The sequence below is a fragment of the Impatiens glandulifera genome, chromosome 1 (assembly GCF_907164915.1).
Source record: "Impatiens glandulifera chromosome 1, dImpGla2.1, whole genome shotgun sequence".
Lineage (NCBI taxonomy): Eukaryota > Viridiplantae > Streptophyta > Magnoliopsida > Ericales > Balsaminaceae > Impatiens > Impatiens glandulifera.
Genome location: NC_061862.1, coordinates 101,459,886 through 101,483,762, shown reverse-complemented (window position 1 = coordinate 101,483,762; position 23,877 = coordinate 101,459,886). Strand labels below are relative to the sequence as shown.

The 23,877-nt window shown below is 29.0% G+C and overlaps 1 protein-coding gene across 1 annotated transcript; it reads left to right on the top strand.

Annotated features, from left to right (window-relative positions):
* Window positions 1-23,503, top strand: LOC124938540 (AP-1 complex subunit mu-2-like). Its single transcript, XM_047479003.1, has 7 exons — window positions 1-27; window positions 14,127-14,264; window positions 14,356-14,418; window positions 14,501-14,676; window positions 14,786-14,846; window positions 23,201-23,317; window positions 23,390-23,503. The coding sequence occupies exons 1-7, from the start codon at window positions 1-3 to the stop codon at window positions 23,501-23,503; spliced, it is 696 nt and encodes a 231-aa protein (XP_047334959.1).
* Window positions 23,504-23,877: the final 374 nt, after the last annotated feature.

Genomic DNA, 23,877 nt, shown 5'->3' with positions numbered 1-23,877 from the left:
ATGGAACAGTTCGCACAACAACGAACGGTGTGTGATTTCTTTGCGACTACGACCGAGGGTTTCTTCAACGACGATTATGACCGAGAATATGTTATCGGCATATCGAGGCACACACGGCACACATGGCACGCTGATTGCACAGTTCGCACTTCACCTAGGGTTTTGCCGTCCTTAAAAATTTCTTCTTTTTTTCTAGCCTAGCGGCAAAAAGAGGTGGATACCAACCCTAAGATCCTGGGTTTGAGCCCGTCAGGCGGCAAGTTCTGCGCCTGGTTAAATGATTAAGTGTGTTTGCGGGCTACATACTTAATTCTTTGCTCCATTTTATCCCCTCTTCTAGCCTAACGGTAACAAGAGGTGGATATTAACCCTAAGGTCCTGGGTTCGAGCCCGTCATGTGACAAGTTCTGCGCCTGGTTAAATGGTTAAGTGTGTTTGCGGGCTACATACTTAATCCGTTGCCACATTTTTTATCCCCTCTTCTAGCCTAGCGGTAACAAGAGATAGATATTAACCCTAAGGTACTGGGTTCGAGCCCCCCGTCAGGTGACAAGTTCTGCGCCTGATTAAATGGTTAAGTGTGTTTACGGGCTACATACTTAATCTGTTGCCACAAGGTCTTTGATTTGATTTAGAATAAATTGGATTTTTTAAGTATTAATACTTTGATCGATATAACAGTTTGATCAGAATGTCTAATATCTAAACAATAATCATGTTCACATATTATTTTTTAAAGCCCATTTTTTTCTTAAAATTTTGAAAAAATTTCAGCATGTCACTTCTTTTAAAGTTTGTTTAAATCCATATAGACTATTGTTTAATTTACAAATTTTTGATTTAAAACCACATTTCAAATCATGTTTTTTTATATAGATGTATCTTCAATAGTTCAATGAAGAAATGTATTATGTATATCGATTTTGTATAAAAAAAACTTTTTTTAAGTTGTTAGGGTAATAATTATTCTAACAATAATATTCATGGCAAACTGCACAAAATATTGATTAAAATTAATTTCATCTTGTTTACTATAGTTTTTAATTACAAATTTTGTTTTAAATTTATTTAATGTGTTATTATCATTTTATTATTGAATTTAAATTGATTTTTAACTACAACACAAATCTTAATTTTTCTTGAAAAGAAAGATTAAAGTAGATTCATATGAATCAATAAAACAATTTTATATTTATAACTTTATTAATAATTCTATTTGATCCATCTTGTTAAGTTAAGAATTAATGTTTTTTTTCAAATTTGTTTAATTTATTTTATAATTACAAATATGTTTACTAACTCCAAATCTATTAGAATTATTGTGTTGTTTAATTAAAAATAGTTGTGCTCATATTTTATTAAAAAGAAAACATTTTTTTTAATCATAGTTAGTCTAGACTTACTTGTATTCTCCAACAATCTTTTCTATTTTCTTTCACTCTTTTGAATCATTTTTTAATTGTTTTATGATCGTTCAAGTTAGGTTCACAAACTTTTTCTCATCTTTCGAGTAAGTTGTTGAAGTCGAATTTGTTATTTTCCTTTTTAACTTTGCTTTAATACCATGTTAAAATTTATGTGGAAGATTAAACGTATCTTATTTGAAAATCAATCACAAATTAATAAAGAGAGATATTAGAGAACAAGAAACAAAAACTAATTTATGTAGTTATTTATATTTGTTGATAAAAATTATTGACTCAATCAATGTATATATATATATATATGAATTTATGAAACATCCCTAGTTAGCAAAATATAAAATTATCTTAATATTCTAAAATTTAAATAAAGTATTACTAAATAGATCCTATCTCAATTATTTTAATATGTTTTGGACCTATTTAATAGGTTTTAACATTAAAGTCAAAATCGACCATTTTAAAAAAATATATTTTAAAACTCGATCGATGGCTGTGCCTCATAACTCACTTTCTTCTCGAGTTTTGAGTGAGACAATGAACTAAATTAGTAGGCGGGACTATATTTCATTTAAAATTGTCTATTTAAACTAGTTTTGACATTTTTAGAATGACCACTTAATTTACTTTTTAAAAAATTAGAAAATAAAAATATTTTGCATTTTGAAACAAATTTTAGAGATTCTGTTTTTGATTCGGCGATTAGTTACACATGAAAAAGGCATCAGCGATATGTAGGGGTGAGCATAATATGGGTTTACCCAAACCCAACCCTAACCCAAACCCAAAATATTAATTTGAGTTGGTTAATATGGGTTGGGTTGAGTATGGGCTGGGTTGAATATGAGTTGAGTTTAATTTGGGTTGGGTTAGGGTTACCCAAATTACCCAAATTATATAAATTTAGTTTAATTCTCTATTATTAATCCAATATAAACTAATCATTTTCCAACTTTAAGTCGAACACGTTTTTGACATGTTTAAAATATTTTTCATACGTTTAACACGTTTTGCACACATCTAACACGTTTTTAATATTTTTAAAACGTTTCACTTATAACATGTTTTTCACACGTTTAACACGTTTTTACGTTTTTGACACGTTTAACACGTTTTTGACATGTTTAACACATTTTCACACTAATAACACGTTTTTCACGTTTTTGTCAAGTTGAACACATTTTTGACATGTTTAATACGTTTAACGCGTTTTTGACAAGTTTAACACGTTTTTTACATTTTTGGCACGTGTAACACGTTTTTAGCATATTTAACACGTTAACACGTTTTTGATAAGTTTAACACGATTTTCACGTTTTTGGCACGTTTAACACGTTTTTGGCATTTTAACACGTTTTTGATATGTTTAACATGTTTTTCACACGTTGAACACCTTTTTAATATTTCTATCACGTTTTTACGTTTTTGGCACGTTTAACAAGTTTTTGACATGTTTAACACGTTTTCATACTAATAACACGTTTTTATCACGTTAAACACGTTTTTGACATGTTTAATACGTTTAACGCGTTTTTGACAAATCTAACACGTTTTTTTTTACGTTTTTGGCACGTTTAACACGTTTTTAACATAACTAACACATTAACACGTATTTGATAAGTTTAACATGATTTTCACGTTTTAGGCACGTTTAACACGTTTTTAACATTTTAACACGTTTCTGATATGTTTAACACGTTTTCACACGTTTTTCACACGTTTAACACGTGTTTCACACATTTAATATGTTTTCACGTTTTTGGCATGTTAAACACGTTTTTGACATATTTGACACGTTTTTCACACATTAACACATTTTTCACATTTTGGTACGTTTAATACGTTTTTGACATGTTTAACAATGTTTTTCACGTTTTTCACATTTTTAACACGTTTAACATGTTTAATACGTTTGTAACATGTTTAACACGTTTTTCACGTTTTTAACAATTTAACACGTTTTACACATTTAACATATTTTTGACATGTTTAACATATTTTTTTGCACGTTAACACGTTTAAATAAGTTTTAACACGTTTTTGTCACGTTTAACACGTTTTTGGCATTTTTGACACGTTTAATATGTTTTTCACACGTTTGATATTAAACGTGTGAAAACATATTAAACGTGTCAAAAATGTGAAAAACATGTTAAATGTGTCAAAAACGTGTTAAACGTATCAAAATGTGCCAAAATAGAGGAAAACGTGTTAAACATGTCAAAACGTGTTAAACGTGCCAAAAATGTGAAAAACATGTTAAACATGTCAAAACGTGTTAAACGTGCCAAAAACGTGAAAAATGTGTCAAAATGTGTTTAATGTGTCGTAATCGTGAAAAATGTGTCAAACGTATTAAAAATGTGTTAAACGTGTCAAAACATGAAAATAGTGTCCAACGTGTCAAATGTGTTAAACGTGTTGAATGTGTGAAAAACATATTAAACGTGACAAAAATGTATTAAACGTGTCGAAAACGTGAAAAACGTGTCAAAAACGTGTTAAACGTCTCAAAACGTGGAAAACATGTTACACGTGTCAAAACGTGTTAAACGTGTCAAAACGTGTTAAACGTGCCAAAAATGTGAAAAACGTGTAAAATATGTCAATAATGTGAAAAACGTATTAAACGTGTCAAAAATGTGTTAAACGTGTCAAAACGTGGAAAACGTGTCAAAATATGTTAAACGTGTCAAAACATGTTAAAACGTGTTATACGTGCCAAAATGTGTCAAAATGTGTTAAACGTGTCGAAAACGTGAAAAACGTGTCAAAACATGTCAAACGTGTCAAAAATGTGAAAAATATGTTAAACGTGTTAAACGTGCCAAAATGTGTCAAAATGTGTTAAACGTGTCGAAAACGTGAAAAATATGTCAAAAACATGTCAAACGTGTCAAAAACGTGTCAAACGTGTCAAAGACGTGTTAAACGTTCCAAAAATGTGTCAAATGTGTTAAACGTGTCGAAAACGTGTCAAAACGTGTCAAACGTGTCAAATGTGTCAAAAACGTGTTAAATGTGTTAAACATGCCAAAAACATGAAAAACGTGTTTAACGTGTCAAAATGTGTTAAACGTGCCAAAACGTGTTAAACGTGTCAAAAACGTGTTAAACGTGAGAAAACGTATTAAATATGTCAAAAACGTGTTAAACGAATAAAAAATTGTTAAATGAGTCAAATACATGTTAAATAAAAAAAAATAAAAATAAAATAATTTGGGTTACCCAATCCATACTCAACCCAACCCATACCCAACCCATATTAGTAAATAATATGGGTTGAATTATGAGTTTGGTAAATTTAATTTGGGTTGAATATGGGTTAGGTAATACGGGTTGGGTTTACCCGTTTGCTCACCCCTAGCGATATGTCTCAAATGCTCATCGATTGAGATTCTATACTTTAAACTTTTAACCATTTAAAATAATATTATTTTATACCTTATTTATTTATTCAATCTTAAACATTCGCTTAAAGATTTTATCAAACATAAACATGTGACAAGGCTTTATCATTTTTTATTCACAGGGCATGCCTTTAAATTCATCATTATACAATATAAAAAAATAATTAAAATTCAAATATGATAGATTTAAATGAATGAATAATAGAAAATTTAAAAGAATCAAAATAAAATGGTCTTTAGGCCAGCTAACTGATGAGGTTGTTATTAATTTTTTTTCTAAAAAGATTGTGATGGTTTAGGATCAAATAAAAAATACGCTGGCCTCAGGCGGGCGCGGACGTGAAGGAGGAAAACGGGAGATAGACTCAAGGTCTTTTAAAATATATTTATTCAATCAATTAATAAAAAATATAATGTCATTTTTAATTTGTTAAAATAATATTTTAATTTAATATATTATAAATATATTAATATACTAATTTTAATATCATTGTATAATTGTTTTAATTATATAAATATAAAAATATTTAATTAATATTAAAACTGTCCATATTTTTATAACTATAATTATTTTATTTAAATATAATGGACCATTTTAAAAAAAATTATTTAAATATTTGTATTTATATTTTAAAATTATTTTATCTTTAATTATATAATCATTATGTTTATCAACTTGTCACAGTTTTACACACAAATCATATAAAAATTGTAGAGATCTCTACCATTATAATTAAATATTTTATAAAATTATTATATATTTAATCTTATGTTTGTAATATTTATATAAATATTTATCTAGACATGAATTAAATCAATCAACCTGTTTTTTTCTTTCTAAGTAATTACAATAACTATCCAAAAATAATTATCAATATTGAAATAAATTAAATACCAATGTTATATCTATTCATAATTCATAGATATTTAGTTAAATAAAAAAATAATTAAAATATTATATAAGTATTTAAAATATAAAAAAAAAGTTAATTAATTAAAGGTGACTTGGATGATTAATGTTAGTGAGCAAGCCAATCACGACTTAAAAGTGAAATTTGTCCTATTTTTATTCACATACTGCCTAATGGTTCGATGATACCTAAATCTTAATAATATTTAGGTCTTGTTTGTTTAGATTTATTAAATAATTTTAACTTAATAAAATATTATTTTACTTTTCTCTCATCTATCAAATCATTCAGTTTATTAATTAAAATATTAAAATATATTTTATTTTAAATTATTATTTTTTATTTTATTATTATATATTCGTACACATTAAATCATTTAAAAAAAATAATTGATTCATAATCACCATAATTATAACTTATCAAATAACTCTATACTATTTAAATAACTTACCTGCCAATGTCTAAAATATCTCAAATCTTTTTATTTAATAAAATAATTTTATTTTCTAAAAGAAAAAAAATGTTAAAACGACTACTTCAAAGACAATCGCACAAATATACATGCATCATGGTGTTTGATAACAATATAATTATAATTGGGATGCAATTTCAATGTTGAATATGATATTTAAGATTAAGAATTGAAATTAATTTAGTGTTTTTATAGTTCTTAATTTCATTTTCTTTAATTCGATTTTTTTTTTTATTTTTCTTATTATATGTTTTTAATAGTAAATTAACCTTTCGAACTGATATATATTATTTTTAACTTAGAAGTTAACCTTTCGAACCAATATTTTCCCGATTTTTTTTCATGATAATAGGTCTAAACAAAACTCTTGATACTTGAATTATTTTAATATGTTGTGTCAAATAAATATCTTAATAATATATGTTTAAATTATTTTATTATATTTTTTCTTAAAATGACAATTTTGTGAAATTGAAAATGACCAACTGTAATTATAATTTAAATTGTTCAAACATATTTAAAAAAAATAAAAGAATATAACTTAAATGAACATGCTAATAAATTATAACTAAATAACAAGAATATTATGTTAATAAAGATATAACTAAATAATGTATGAAATAATTTAAATGAATATATTATTTTGAGTTTATTTAAACTTAAAAGGGAATGTTTTGAGATTTTCAAAACTTTTTTTTTTATTATTATATAATTCAGTGTCTGAAGTATTGGTTGTCGTCGAAAGAATTTTTTAAAATTTTTTTATTTAACTTATTATATTTTATATTGTATTAGAATATATAATAATTTATATTGCATTTAAAAAAAAATAGTCAAGTTAATTAAATTTTAATAATGTCTATTTTGATCGTATTTAAATTTTGTAGTGTAAGTTTTTTTTTAAGATGTCAGGAGGATGGTGTTTTAGGCGGGACCGGCCCCGAGTAAGTCCATCAAGGTCCATTTAATGAAAAAAAATTATTTAACATTTTTTGTTTATAAATTATAGGTTTAATTAAATTTCATCAAAATAAATTTTTTAATAATTTATTTAAAATAAATTTGGACAACCAAATATTTTTCACTTTTTCTAACTTGGTTAGAATGCAAGAGCATCTTCGTATACTTTATAGACTAACGTTCATTCTTAAACCCAAAATAGGTTTTTAGTTATTTTTTCACTATTGTAAACGCAAATATGTGTTTACACGGTTCACAATCGCAAACTATTTTTTTTTTAATTCAACCCTTAAAATTAGTTTAGGTATATTTTATATATTTAATTAATTTATTTATTTTATTTATCTAATTTATTTATATAATATAAATTTATAATAATGTTTAAAAAAAATATAATAAAGTTAAAAAAATTATAATAATATTTAAAATAAATTTATAATATGTTAAAAAATTATAATAATGAAGAATATTTAATAATATTTTTTTTATTAATGTTTGTTTTATCAAACAGTATTATTTTGTACAATATTTTTTTATAATATTTTTTTTTTTGTATTATTGAATTTTTATAATTAATTTACAATCAAATTTAAAATAATGGGGTGATATTAAAATATTATAATTTATAACCTTGAAAAATATATAGATATATTAAAAATTTATAAAAGTTAATATAAAAAAAAATATTATAAAAATATTCTTTTAAGTTTGAGAATGGATTTTTGGAGAAATATTACTGTTTGATGTGACATTTATACCAAAATAAGTTTTTCGGTTGAAGATCATCTAAACCGCCTACCGCAACTATTATATATATGAAAAATATTTAGTATTTATTGCTATTTGAGAATTGAGATATTTAGTTATAGTTTTAAATTAATTTTTAATTATTTTAATTATTTTTAAATTTTAATGTTATTTTGTTTATTGATAAAAATAATTAGTTAAAAAATTTAATTTTTTTATTAATTTGAAATATAATAATAATGGTTTTTATTTTGTGATATTTGTATTTTTTTAAATTAATAAAATTTTATTATTTCTAAATAATGTAATGATGGTTGGCATTAATTTTGTCTGCTGTTGTTAGATTTGGTACTTAATTGACCAAAGTATTTATTATGGGTGACCAAAACGGGTAAACCCAATCCGTATTATTCAACCCATATTCAACCCAAATTAAATTTACCTAACCCATAAATCAACCCATATTATTTATTAATATGGGTTGGGTATGGGTTGGGTTGAGTATGGGTTGGGTAACCCAAATTATTTTATTTTTATTTTTTCATTTAACATGTATTTGATTCATTTAACACATTTTTATTCGTTTAACACGTTTTTGACATGTTTAACATGTTTTCCACATTTTTCACGTTTTTGGCATGTTTAATACGTTTTTTACACGTTTAACACGTTTTTCACGATTATGACATATTTAACACGTTTTTTCACGTTTTCGGGCACGTTTTGACACGTTTAACATGTTTGTCATATTTTTGACACGTTGAACACGTTTTCACATGTTTTAGCACATTTAACACGTTTAAACACGTTTCACACATTTTCTACATTTTTGACACGTTTAACACGTTTTGACACGTTTTTCACGTTTTCGATACGTTTAATATGTTTTTCACACGTTTAACACGTTTTTTTATATATTTTCACGTTTTCGACACATTTATTATGTTTTTCACACATTTAACACGTTTTGACACGTTTAACATGTTTTGGGCATGTTTTTGGCACGTTTAACACATTTTGACACGCTGAACATTATTTTCATGTTTTGACATATTTAACACGTTTGACACGTTTTTCACGATTATGACACATTTTCACGTTTTGGCACGTTTTGACTTGTTTAACATGTTTTTCATATTTTTGACATGTTGAACACGTTTTCACATATTTGTCACGTTTTTGGCACGTTTAACACGTTTCACACGTTTTCCACATTTTTGACATGTTTTGACACGTTTAACATGTTTTTGACACGTTTTCACGTTTTCGACGCGTTTAATACATTTTTCACACGTTTAACACGTTTTGACATGTTTAACATGTTTTTGGCACGTTTAACATATTTTGACACACTAAACACTGTTTTCATGTTTTGATATGTTTAACACGTTTTGACACGTTTTTCATGATTACAACACATTTAACACATTTTTCACGTTTTTGGCACGTTTTAACACATTTAACATGTTTTCTTATGTTTTTCACGTTTTTGGTACGTTTAACACGTTTTCCAGGTTTTTGTGCACATTTGACATGTTTAACACATTTTTGACACGTTTAACATGTTTATCACATTTTAACAAGTTTAATACGTTTTTCACACATTTGACGTGTCAAAACGTGAAAAACGTGTTAAACGTGCCAAAAATGTGTTAAAACTTATCAAAATGTGTTAACGTGCAAAAAAACATATTAAACGTGTAAAAAATATGTTAAACGTGTTAAAATGTCAAAACGTGTTAAACGTGCCAAAAACGTGAAAACGTGCCAAAAACGTGAAAATGTGCCAAAATGTGAAAAACGTGTTAAACGTACCAAACTTGTTAAATGAACTAAAAATGTGTTAAATGAGCCAAAACGTGTTAAACATGTCAAAAACGTGTTAAACGTGCCAAAAATGTGAAAAATCTGTCAAATATGTCAAAAACGTGTTAAACATGCCAAAAACGTGAAAAATATGTTAAACGTATGAAAAACATGTTAAACGTGTGAAAACGTGTTAAACATATCAAAAACATGTTAAAATGTCAAAAACGTGTTAAATGTGCCAAAAACGTGAAAACTGTGTTAAAATTATCAATAACATGTTATTTATATTAAAAATGTGTTAAACGTGCCAAAAACGTAAAAAAAATGTGTTAAAACTGTCAAAAACGCGATAAACGTATTAAACATGTCAAAAACGTGTTAAACGTGACAAAAACGTGTTATTAGTGTGAAAACGTGTTAAACATGTCAAAAACGTGAAAAAACTTGTTATTAGTGTGAAAACGTGTTAAACATGTCAAAACGTGTAAAAAACGTGAAAACGTGTTAAACGTGTAAAAAACGTGTTATAAGTGTAAAAATGTGTTAAAAATATTAAAAACGTATTAAATGTGTAAAAACGTGTTAAATGTGTGAAAAACGTGTTATAATTGTGAAAACGTGTTTAAAATATTAAAAACGTATTAAACGTGTTAAACGTATGAAAAACGTGTTAAACATGTGAAAAACATGTTCGACTTTAAGTTGGAAGATGATTAGTTTATATTTGATTAATAATAAAAAATTAATTAAATTTATATAATTTGAGTAATTTGGGTAACCCTAATCCAACCCATACTCAACCCAACCCATATTCAACCCAACCCGTATTAACCAACCCAAATTAATATTTATGGTTTAGGTTAGGGTTGGGTTTGGGTAAACCCAAATTATGCTCACCCCTGGTATTTATATAGTTGACGGAGCTTAGTTTGATTCATTGTTTAGTAAAGTTTAGTTATTAATTTTTCTAATGAGTTCCGTTATCATACGGAATACGACTAATTATTTTTGTGGTTGAGCATATAGTCTGCCTACACAATTAATCATTCGATCTGAACTTTCCTTTCCGCCTAACAAATTCGAACACAAGATCTCAGGTAGTTGATGCCAAAACTAGAAAAATAGAGGACAATTAGAATTTTTACTTTCATTTAATTAAGTGTCAAGACTAGAGAAACTATGATGTTGAGAATGAGAGTTATTGCTCACTAATGAATTAGTCTGCACAATAATTTTAAACATAATTATATTTTTATAAATGTATTTGATACCTTACAAGTCTGAGTCAATTTATCTGTATAAAAATGTTAAGACTACTTTGATGTAGTGTTATGTCTCCATTTTATCTTAAGTTTCTTAATAAAAAATAATTAATTTTTAATGTTTGAACACACATAAGCTACACTCTAATTGGATTTAATGAATTCTAAGTATTATAGGATGATTAAATAAAAAAAATTATTTAAATAACTCAATCTAATTAAACATTATTTCATTCTCAATCATTTATTGTATTACTTAATTCATTAATAAAAATATTAAATACTTTATTTAAAATTATAATTTTATTTTATCATTATATATTAATATAATTTAAATATTTTTATTTAAAAAAAATACACACCTACTAAAAATAATTAATTTTTAAATAACCAAAATTATTTTTAAAAACCTTATAATCCAAACAAGGCCAATTCAACTTAAAAGATACTCAATTAGAATGTGACTTGGATAATTTGTATGTGGGTTGGTTAATGAATAATGATCACCCAATTAAATACTCGATTAAATATGAGCATTTAAAAGTGATGTGTGCCCTATTTTTATTCACATTCTATGATGGATAACTAAAACCCATATTTTATTACATCCTCAAATGGATAACTATAACCCATATTTTTATTCATATCCTCATATGGATACCCAAACCTAATTTGTAAAGTTTTAAGATATCAAGAAATCACAAAATTTTTCTCTATTTAATAAAATCATTTTATAAAAAAAAAAAGTGGTAATTGACTTTTTAAAAGAAAACCTGTATATTGAGCAAGAGGCGCTCCCACGCTAACTTATTGATAGGGGAAGAATTTGATAGATGGAATGATGGAGAGAATGACGTGTCACTACATCACTGGTTGGAAAAAAAATAAAGTGTGAGGAGAGAGGGAAGAGAGAGAAAATTTGTTAATTTTTCAATAGGTTGTGTCACGTCATTCCTTTTAAAATTCTCTCTCTCAAATTTCCTCCACAATCATTTATCATATATATATATGATAATGCTTAATTTCAAAGTGTATGAATTGTCGAGTCGAGAGCTGTAGTTAATTTGAATATGTATGTAAGAATAAATAAATATTTGGATCGGTTATTAGGTTGACCTGCCAAATATACTTAAAACGGTTAATTTTAAAAAACAAAATTAAAAATGCTATACAAAAGTTTCAAACTTACAAATTAAGAATATAAGTACAATATTTTAACCAATTAAGCTAATAAGACTTTATATTTAAATTCAACCTAAATTTTGATGAACGTACGACATTGCTAACATCATTGTTAACAATATAAGTTCAATATTTTAATAAAACTATGTATCATATGTAAGAACCTATTTAAAACTTAATTTACAAAATATTTAAATAAAAATAAAATAAAATTTTATTATTTATCTCCCTTTTATATTTGACACGAAAAGAATAAATAATAATTTTTATACTTAGAAAATAATTTTAGGTTAATAACAAATTGGAAAATATTATTTGTGAATTTTAAAAAATAATTCAAAATTTGGATATTTATTAGGTTATAAAATATATATGCATACATATAATTATAAATAAAACTTATCAAACAAATTCAAAATTTTGATATTTATTAGGTTACAAAATATATATGCATAGATACAATTATAAATAAAACTCATTAATTACAAGTTGTCTAATTATTAAAGTGACCACCTTCTACATTCAAGACTATAGTTTGAATCCCTGCATTATATTTGTTTGAGGGGATAATGTGATGGTGGTATATGGGTACAAATTTGAATATATTATATTTGTTTAAGAGAATAGTGTGTTGGTGGTATACGTGGGTACATATTTTAATGAATTATATGTGTTTGAGAAGATAGTGTGATGATGATATATATGGGTGCAAATTTGAATGAATTATATGTGTTTGAGGGAATAGTGTGATGATGATATGTATATATGGGTGCAAATTTGAATAAATTATATGTGTTTGAGGGAATAATATAATAGTGATATATGTGGGTGCAAATTTGAATGAATTATATGTGTTTGAGAAAGTAATGTGATAGTGGTATATGTCACTACAACAAAATATCCTTTTAGCTACCTTTATATGCCAACGCTTATTAAGCGTGGATAAAAATTAAAAGAAAAAAACTTTTGTCAATCATTATTTCTATAAAACCACCTTTATTTTTTTATATACAAACTTTCTTAAAAACTTTAAAATATAACTATTCTAAATTTAATATTTTTTATGTTTTTTTAACTTTGTAAATATTTTATTTTATTATTTAAATTTTTTAAATTAAATTTGACTTAAATTTTATTTACATTAAAATTTATTTCATAATTTAATTTTTTTTATTAACATCTATCTTTTAATTAATTAAAATTAAATTAAATTAAAAGTAAAAATAATTTAAACTAAAAATAAATAAAACATTATATTATATTTAATAATAAAAATTTAACTTATATATATTTTGAAATTAGAAATCAATTTTTAATTACTTAAAAAAGTTCGGACAGTAGAGTCTAGCCCTAGAAGAAAGCGTAACTAATTTTTTTCTACACAGAGCAATTTCTAACCTAAAACAGCCTTTGCCTAATCGGCTATCATCCAAATTGTTGCGCGCAAACTTAGTTACATCCTTCTCCAACCACTAGGGTGCAGCCATATCCAAAATCTTTCCATTCTAATCCAGACCACAATTTTCGTTATTCTCACCGGATCTCCTAACCAAATATCCGATTTCTGATTTCTGATCTCCGATCCGACGGAGAAACCTTAACACTCCGATGGTGGGAGTCTCCTAGGCCCTCTTCCTTCTCGATATCAAAGATAGAGTTCTTGTTTGGCACGACTACCGTGGAGACGTCTCTGTCGTTTAAGACGAACGCTTCTTCACCAAGCTAATCGAGAAAGAGGTTCTTATTCTCAAATTCTATCAAGAAAAATGAAATCAGCATTTCTACCGCTCTTCATTTGTTCAAGTTTAGCTATACGAACTCAATTTTATAGTTTTGTGATCCGATCAAACTGATTTAGCTATCCGTCTTCTTATTTTTATTTATTTATATGGAAGATGATTGTCTCATAGTGTCTCATAGTTCAATTGTATGATCAAACTGTTTGTTTATAGGGCGATCCGAAATCACAAGATCCAGTTGTACATGACAATGGAGTTACCTATTTGTTTATTAAGCATAATAATGTTTATTTGAGGACTGCTTCCAGACAGAACTGCAACACTGCAAGCCTTCTCATCTTTCTTCATCGTGTAGTTGATCTAAGGACTAGTGATCCTCGTTTTATCTTTTTCTTTCTTGATTGTTCTAAATTTGGATTGATTTTATGGTTTATTTGGACAGTTTTTTAAGCATTATTTTGAAGATCTAGAGGAAGAATCACTGAGAGATAACTTTGTTGTTGTGGTAAATGGATGATTGCTTTTATTTTGTTCCATAGTTTGTATTTTTTTTATCATTGGACTTCAATTTCTGTTGCACTTTGCAGTATGAATTGCTTGATGAGATGATAAACTTTGGTTATCCTCAGTATACAGAAGCAAAGATTCTCATTGAATTTATCAAGATTGATGTTTACGGTCTGGAAGTTGGTCAAAGGCCACCCATGGCTGTGACAAATGTTGTATCTTGGCGTAGCGATGGCATACAATATAAGAAAATGAAGTAAGCCATGTTCTTTTGAAAGCACACACTTATGATGACATTTTGTGAGATTTTGTTATGGGTCTTTTCTATTTTTAGGTCTTTTGAGTGTTAATATACTTGTCAACAGCCATGGCCAAATTATTAGGTCAGATGTTGTTGGGGGCATTAATGATGAGAACTTATTTAAGGTGCATTTCCGACCTCATTCAGCTATTTAATTATAATGTTTAAACATGCATACTAAGATGATGTATGAGCTCCTTTCTATCTTGTACACTTACACACCAAAGCTGTATGCATGATTTGCCTTTATATCTCTTATATTCTTTGTATATTTTATAACATAAAGAGAGACAATTCCGAAAGGTTGCAGTTGCAATGAAGTTACAGAAGAGAGTAGAAAATTTATATGATGTTATGGTATTTCAGTTGCTAGAGTGTACACAACTTATAACTAGATGTTCTAAAACTATAAAACCAGACCAGAGTAATAACAGGCGAGTCAAACCTTTCCTCCTCATTCTTCTATAGGATATTCATCACATAACTTCTGCAGATATCACCCTCTTTGATACAAGCTCGTATTGGTTATTGATTATGGCATCATATTTAGGAAGAAACAGCTAAAAGAAAGGTAATTTTTGTTCTGTTGAAAATTTCCCCCGCTTTATTGATAAGTTATTCTTACATTAATTTGTTTCTTTCTTTAGGCGACAATAATTAATCCTTTTATGAAGCGTTACATCATATCATGTCATGGTGTTCCACTCGGCGACATTGGGTAAAAGCCTATATATTGAATAGCTGCAATTCTCTTGATTTATAAAATTAATTATTACGAAAGCATTCGTATGAAGCATTTTAATGTTTAAACAACAGGGTGGTTATGTCAAAATTCGCGTCAATCTTTCTTATTCCCAGCTGCAACAAGTGTTCAAGTATTTGGTAGTATGTTCATTACCTGAGAACTGTCTTTAATTATTCCCCTTACAGATTGTTATCCCCTTTGCCTTTCTTGGAGATAACATGTATATTTAAAACATCTCACTGCAATATTTATTTCTGAGTTTACCTAACAACATTTAGCATTACTATGTTACAAATATATACTATTGGCTAAACATAATCACGCATAGCCTTGATACTTACAGGGACTTTGGGTTGTTGTTGGTGCCATATCCCGCATCAGGATCGTCAAGGAAACTACTTGTCAATTTATGACCCGTCTGCCTTAACATTTCAGTTTTTTATTTATTTATTTTAAGTTTAAAATAACTTAATTCGAACCTATCTACGTTTCAAATCTTTGTACTTGTCATTTCCATTTTGATTGTCTAGTTTTAAGTTTTATAGTCTTTATACTATCCTAGATTTGCTGATTATTTACTGACATTAGTGGTCATCCATGGGACCCTATTGTTGAATCAATGATCATGAGAGGAGGATGAGAATATACTAAATAATGATGATAATTGATTATAATATATATATATATATATTGATTAATGATGGATATATCTCTGGTTTGCAGCTAGAGTAAACAATGAGGCACTTAAAAATGGAATAGATCAGTCAATGTTGTCGGGTTCAGAAGACAACAAAGATGATAAAGACATTGATGATAAAAAGTGATGAAGATCTAGTGTAATCTCGTCTACCAACCATTTCTATTGGATCGGCGTATATATATTACTTAACTATTTTGTCTTTTTAAGTATACAAATTTGCCTTTTAGTCTAATTATTTTTTTAAATCATTAGAACATCATTAAAAACTTGTAATATATATGATTTTATAAGATAATATTGTTTAGAGGATTTATTTTTTTTATTATTATTATTTTAAAGGTTAATAATTGGTAGGTAAGGATTTTCAAAATATTATTTTTAAAGATTATTTAATTTAAAAATAAAATAAAAATTCAGATAAAATTGTCAAAAGAAACTAAAAAAACTTTTAAAAATAAAATAGACTTTTGGCAACGCTTAAATGAATATTACCGACGCTTAAATAAGCGTTGTTAAAACTTACGCCCACCCTGCTTTTGGCGACATAAGAATAAGGGTCGGTGATCTTTTTGGCTACGCTTTTAAGGGTTGTCATAAGTCTTTTTAAGCGTCGTCGAAAGTCCATTTTTGTTGTAGTGTGTGAGTACAAATTTGAATGAATTATATGTGTTTGAGGGAATAGTGTGATAGTGGTATATGTGGGTGCAAATTTGAATGAATTATATGTTATTGAGGGAATAATGTGATGGTGGTATACATGAGTACAAATTTGAATGAATTGTATGTGTTTGAGGGAATAATATGATAGTGGTATATGTGGGTGCAAATTTGAATAAATAATATGTGTTTGAGGGAATAGTGTGATTGTGGTATATGTGGGTGCAAATTTGAATGAATTATACATGTTTGAGGAAATAGTGTGATAGTGGTATATGTGGGTGTAAATTAAAAAAATTATATTTTTTTGATGGAATAGTGTGATAGTGATATTAGAATTATTCTAGTTGATTCGTTTGGTGCATACAATCCAACTTTAGTAAAGCCCAATTACTTAGTGACGAATAATGATGCTAAATATGAAGTGTACTTATTAGGGATGAAGCTATCATTCGATAAAGGAGCCTGAAAATTAGAGGTGACCGGAGACTCAAACTTGATGATCTCTCAAGCTAGTGGAGAGTAAAAAGTAAAATAGTAAAATATGAAATTGTAACATGAATACTTGACCAAGATCATTGGAAAGTTTGAATACATAATTTTTATACATGCCATAAGGATTTAGAACCGGTTTGTAGATGCCTTAGCTACCGTAGCTTCAATAACACAAATTCCGGAGAGCATTAAGATCCAGCCACTTTGAATCCAAAAGAGATACAATCATGTCTATGAAAAATGAATTTTCGCTAGTGCTGAAGTAGTTGAAAGGCATGGTATGAGCCGTTACAAAAATATATGGATGATGGGGAGTATCTGCCACACTTTGGAAAGAAAGAGCGTCGAGAATTGTGCCAATACGCCACAAACTACGTCATCACGATATGTAGGTTATATCAACGATCCTTTGACATTCAAAATATGGTATGCGTAGATAAATCAAAGGCAAAACGGATCATGGACGAAGTGAATTCTAGAACTTGTGGACTCTCATATGAATGGAATGGCCTTAGCCAAGAACATCATTCGTCTTGGTTATTTTTGAAAGAATTTAGGGAAAGAATTCATCCTCTATATCAAGAGTTTATACCAATGCCAATTATATGCCAACCTAAAACACACACCGACCTTGTTATTATATAGCATGACGTCTTTGTGGTCGTTTTCAACTTAAAGTATTGATATTATATGGAATATTCATGCGAACGCTACAAACGAACATGAGTTCATCCTATTTGTTATTGATTATTTCACTAAATGAGTTGAGGTGGCCTCGTATAAGGTACTCAAATTATCTCATGTAGCAAAGTTCACATGGAACAACATTATCAGTCAATAAGGTATTCCCCATTCCATGATCTTTAACAATAGTATACACTTTCAATGAGAATTCCTCAAAGTATTAACGAAGATCAAAATCGAGCATCACAAGTCTTCTCCATACTGACCACATACCAATAGAGTTGTTAAGGCGACGAACAAAATCGTGATCACAATACTAAAAAAGATTACCCAAACAAATAAAGATTGATACGAGAAACTGTCATATGCCTTATGGGGATATTCTTTACTATAGAGATACTTTATTCATTATTTTATGGCATGAAATTTGTTCACCCCATCAAGATAAGGCTATTGACGTTGAGGGTGCTCTAAGAAAAGCAAAGTCATCAAAGAGAATTAGGCAAAATCGAGATATGTTCAGTTAACTCTCATGGAAGACAAATGGTTCAACGTTATATGTAAGAAAGACTCAAGCCTGTCAACAACGCATGTTGAACGCCTTTTATAAGAAGATAAAATCGAGAAATATGTAAGAATGAGACCTAGTACTCAAAAGTCTCGAGAATTAATAGATCCAAGAAAAAGTTCCAACCACGATGGGAAGGATCTTATATTATTTGTAGAATCTTGTTAGGTAGCGCGGTTCACTTAGCCACACTCGACGGAGATAATTTTTCTACTCCTTTCAACCTCAATGTACTCAACATATTTTTCTCTAAAACAAAGTAAGGAAAGGATGTGGCATGGATGTATCTCAAAATCGGTGAATGGCATGTTAGGAAATATTCTTACGATACACGAGGGTTGATTAAAATGTTCAAAATATTTTGAAACGAATTAAATATCTTTTCTAAAAAACACAACAAAATACTTATGTCAACATAATGAACCATTTAATTAACATAAAAATGAAAACAGTGAAAAAATAGTTGTTATCCAAAAACAAACGAAAACTCATTATGTCAATAATAAAGGCATTTACAAGATGATTCTTGTGCAAGCAAACTACTTGTAACGTGATTCCTCTCAAAGAGAATATGTAGACAACCTAAGTCAAGCGAAACAAGTGTTTTACGTTCCAGATATGAAATTAAGGCTGGGTTGGAAAATTTTGACGACAATAAACCCACGTTATTCGAACATCTAATTAAGGTTTCACTGTATTTTATTTTATATTAATTAATTAAAATTATGTAACATCTTTTTTTTTGAATTGGGAAGATGACACCTAAACAAAAACAATCAACTTATGGAAGAGGCATGTCTAGGAATCTCGAGAATCTCTAGAGGAGGACCGATCTCCTCGAGTCGGGTGACTCTAATGAGCCATATGACACACCCGACCATGTAGATCCGACGTCACCAGAGGTTGAGATGATGACGACATCATCCTCCCGGCCTGCAGATATAAGTTAAAATTCTTTGAATACATAAAAATTCAGTTATTAATGGTGTCTAATACTTTTGCAGGATCTACATCAAAGAAAAAAGGTCGGGGAAAAAATAAGAACACTTCCCTCTCGAAGTTGACCCCAGGTGAGAAATAACAATAGAATTCTTGTCAAATGGCGGGGGGGTGTTGCGACAACGGCACAACATGGTACATAAATATTGGGCTCGTGGTTCAGGACCCGTCTGTAATGTCACATCGTCTGCTGTATTGATTAGACTTGAGCTCCAATGATATAGAACATCTTTGGAAGTCGATAACGGTAAGTGTTAATATTTTATTTTATTTACTTGCATTCTCTAATACGTAATAATAATTAATGAATAACTTAATCCCGTGTCTTGGCAGAATCGTTTTAAGGCAATGCTGGAACCTATCGAGTATTATCGGAAATAGATAATGGAACATGTTAAGGTGGTTTGGGATAAGTACCGATGTGATATCAACCGGAATCATGTTAAAGCTCATAATGGGGTTATAGAAGCTATTAGAGAACACATCCCGAATGAATATACAGAAGATGATTGGAATTATATTTGGGATCGTCACTTTCTCATAGACGATTTTTGGGCGAATCTTTAAATTCTAAACTTTATACATTCTTGTTATAATATAACTAAGTATTAATTGTTGTTTTCAAAAATAGGTAAAAATGAGCGGAACTCACAAAATAAGAAGAATCTTTGAATGACACATCATGCAGGGAGTCTGTCATTCTCTCACGTGACAGCAAAAAATGGTAAGTGTATGTATTCGAGAGTCAATAATATGTTAACTATATTTTGATCATTAATATTAACATTTAATCTTTACAGAAGAGGACTATTGGTAAGGCACCATCACACATTGACATTTTAAATGAGACACACGGTAGAAAAGGAACAAATTATCTATATTCTTTACTCTACCATATTGGAAAACTCTATTGTTGGGACATAATCTAGATGTCATGCATATAGAGAAAAACATGTGCAATAGCATTGTCAGAATAATGATGAATGTGAAAGAGAAGAAGAAAGATGGACTGAAAGCTCGAAAAGATTTACAATTAATGGGCATAAGACACTCATTGCATCTCGTTGAGGTCGATGGAGTTCTTCAATGTCCCGCTGCCCCGCACTTTCTCCTAGTCAAAAGAAAAAATTCTGTGAATTTTTGAAAAAATTAAAGATGCTGGAAGGATTTTGTTCTAACATTGCGGGTTGTATTAACTTGGATAAAAATAAGATTCAGGGTTTAAAGAGTCACGATTGTCATATCATATTAGAATATCTTCTTCCTCTAGCGACATGTGGCTTAATTCCAGAAGATGTCTACGATACCGTTGTGAATCTATCAAAGTTTTTCTAGTTATTATGTTGTAAGTCGTTGAATAAACGTGACTTGGACCATCTTCAACTTGATATTGTTATAACGATATGTAAGCTCGAAAAAATATTTCTGCCTTCTTTTTTTGACATAATGGTTCAGTTACCTGTATATCTGGCGTTCGAGGCTTTTCTTGGAGGACCTATACACTATCGATGGATGTACCCTATTGAGTAGTAAATGGGTACATTGAAGAATTATCTTATAAATAAAAAAATTTCGCGAGACGTTCATTTAGTGAGAATAATGTGGTGAATGAAAGTATTAGCTTATGTGCGAGATATTTGGAAGATCAAGATCCCCCGCGTAATTTAGTGTGAAATTCAACCATATCTGTATTTATATATTTGGAAGAGTTATCAAAGGGAATTAGTTACACGTACGAACCGGGTGATTGAGAGATGACTCATTCATACATATTAAAGAATTGTCCGGAGGCAGAATCAATTTACAAATAAATGCTCAATTATTAGTTGTACATTTATCCTTCAATTTACATGCATGGACTCAAACTTTTCATTCAAATTGTATGCAGTGAGTTCAAGCGAAAATGTGATAATCATTTCATACCAATTGATGAAAGTGATAGACGTTGTGTAGCCTATTTCAAGACAAAAGTGAGTTACAATTGTTATATAATTTTATTGTATTACATTAATTAGGATAATCTTACACATCTCTTATTAGATTTCTCAACTTGGAGAAAACATTTATGAGGATCTAGGAATATTAGGAAGTGGTCCTACTTCTATGGAAGAGATTTGTGTCGTCTCGAATTAATGGATACAAATTCAACTTGAGAGACATGATGAAGGTTTAACAACTCAAAATAGTGGTGTTGTTTGTTGTATTGGGTAACAATGATACCGAAATATTGTTCTACTACGGAGTGTTGACGGACATTATAGAAGTCAAATACTTTAGTGGAAGACAAGTGATTATTTTTAAATGCAAATGGTTGATGTCCATTTGGGAGATCGGGGAATAAAAATAGACAAACATGGTTTTATAAGTGTTAATGTAACCGCACTTTGAAAATCAGAATCATGAACCGTTTTTTCTTAGCAAGTCAAGCAAAACAAGTGTTTTACATTTCAGATATGAAATTAAGGTCGGGTTGGAAAATTTTGACGACAATAAACCCACGTTATTCGAACATCTAATTAAGGTTTCACTGTATTTTATTTTATATTAGTTAGTTAAAATTATGTAACATCTTTTTTTCTTGAATTGAAAAGATGACACCTAAACAAAAACAATAAACTTATGGAGGAGGCATGTCTAGGAATCTCGAGAATCTCTAGAGGAGAACCGATATCCTCGAGTTGGGTGACTCTAATGAGCCATATGACACACTCGACCATGTAGATCCGACGTCACCGGAGATTGAGATGATGACGACATCATCCTCCCGGCCTGCAGATATAAGTTAAAATTCTTTGAATACATAAAAATTCAGTTATTAATGGTGTCTAATACTTTTGCAGGATCTACATCAAAGAGAAAATGTCGAGGAAAAAATAAGAACATTTCCCTCTCGAAGTTGACCCCAGGTGAGAAATAACAATAGAATTCTTGCCAAATTGGGGGGGGGGGGTGTTGCGACAACGGCACGACATGGTACATAAATATTGGGCTCGTGGTTTAGGACCCATCTGTGATGTCACATCGTCTGATGTATTGATTAGACTTGATCTCCACTGACATAGAACATCTTTGTAAGTCGATAATGGTAAGTGTTAATATTTTATTAACTTTCATTCTCTAATACGTAATAATAATTAATGAATAACTTAATCCCGTGTCTTGGCAGAATCGTTTTAAGGCAGTGCTGGAACCTATCGAGTATTATCGGAAATAGATAATGGAACATGTTAAGGTAGTTTGGGATAAGTACCGATGTGATATCAACCGGAATCATGTTAAAGCTCATAATGGGGATATAGCAGCTATTAGAGCACACATCTCGAATGAATATACAGAAGATGATTGGAATTATATTTTGGATCGTCACTTTCTCCTAGACGATTTCTGGGCGAATCTTTAAATTCTAAACTTTATACATCCTTGTTATAATATAACTAAGTATTAATTGTTGTTTTCAAAAATAGGTAAAAATGAGCAGAACTCACAAAATAGGAAGAATCTTCGAATGACACATCATGCAGGGAGTGTGTCATTCTCACGTGACAGCAAAAAATGGTAAGTGTGTGTATTCGAGAGTCAATAATGTGTTAACTATATTTTGATCATTAATATTAACATTTAATCTTTACAGAAGAGGACTACTAGTAAGGAACTATCACACATTGACCTTTTCTACGAGACACACAGTAGAAAAGGAACAAGTGATGACTCTACTCGTGTGGTGGATCCCCATGTACAGGAGAAAATTGTAAGTGTATTTCACATTTCACTTACTTAATGATGTTATAATTAACTAATCAACTTTACTTTCATTTTGTAGGATGAGATGCGTCAGATGCTCGAGATAAATCTCGATATATCCGATTATGAGCTGACCGAGAACGTTTTTGGACGACAAGGGCAATCAGGGTCATTGAAATGGGATTCGGGGTAAAGCCCACCCAATTTAGAGGAGATTTGAGGGGTGGAAGAAAGTTACAGTGAAAGGAGCAAGAGTACGAGCAGTTACGTACTGAATTACAAGAGGAGGCTTCGAAAAGAGAACAACTAGAGTCTTTAATACTTGAGTCACAAAGAGAAGCACTTGAGACAAAAAGACAAATAAAAATACAACTGGAAAGACAAAGAGAATAACTCCAGAACTAGTTGGCGGCGTTTATGGCGAGATATCTTCCACCTCCGAATAAGTTTGGTATATGATATATTATTTAAACTTGTTTTTATCTTTTAATATTTTGACCGGTATGTTGGATGATTGAGATTTGGTTTATTAGATGATTGTATTTTTGGATGAATTGAGATTTAGGT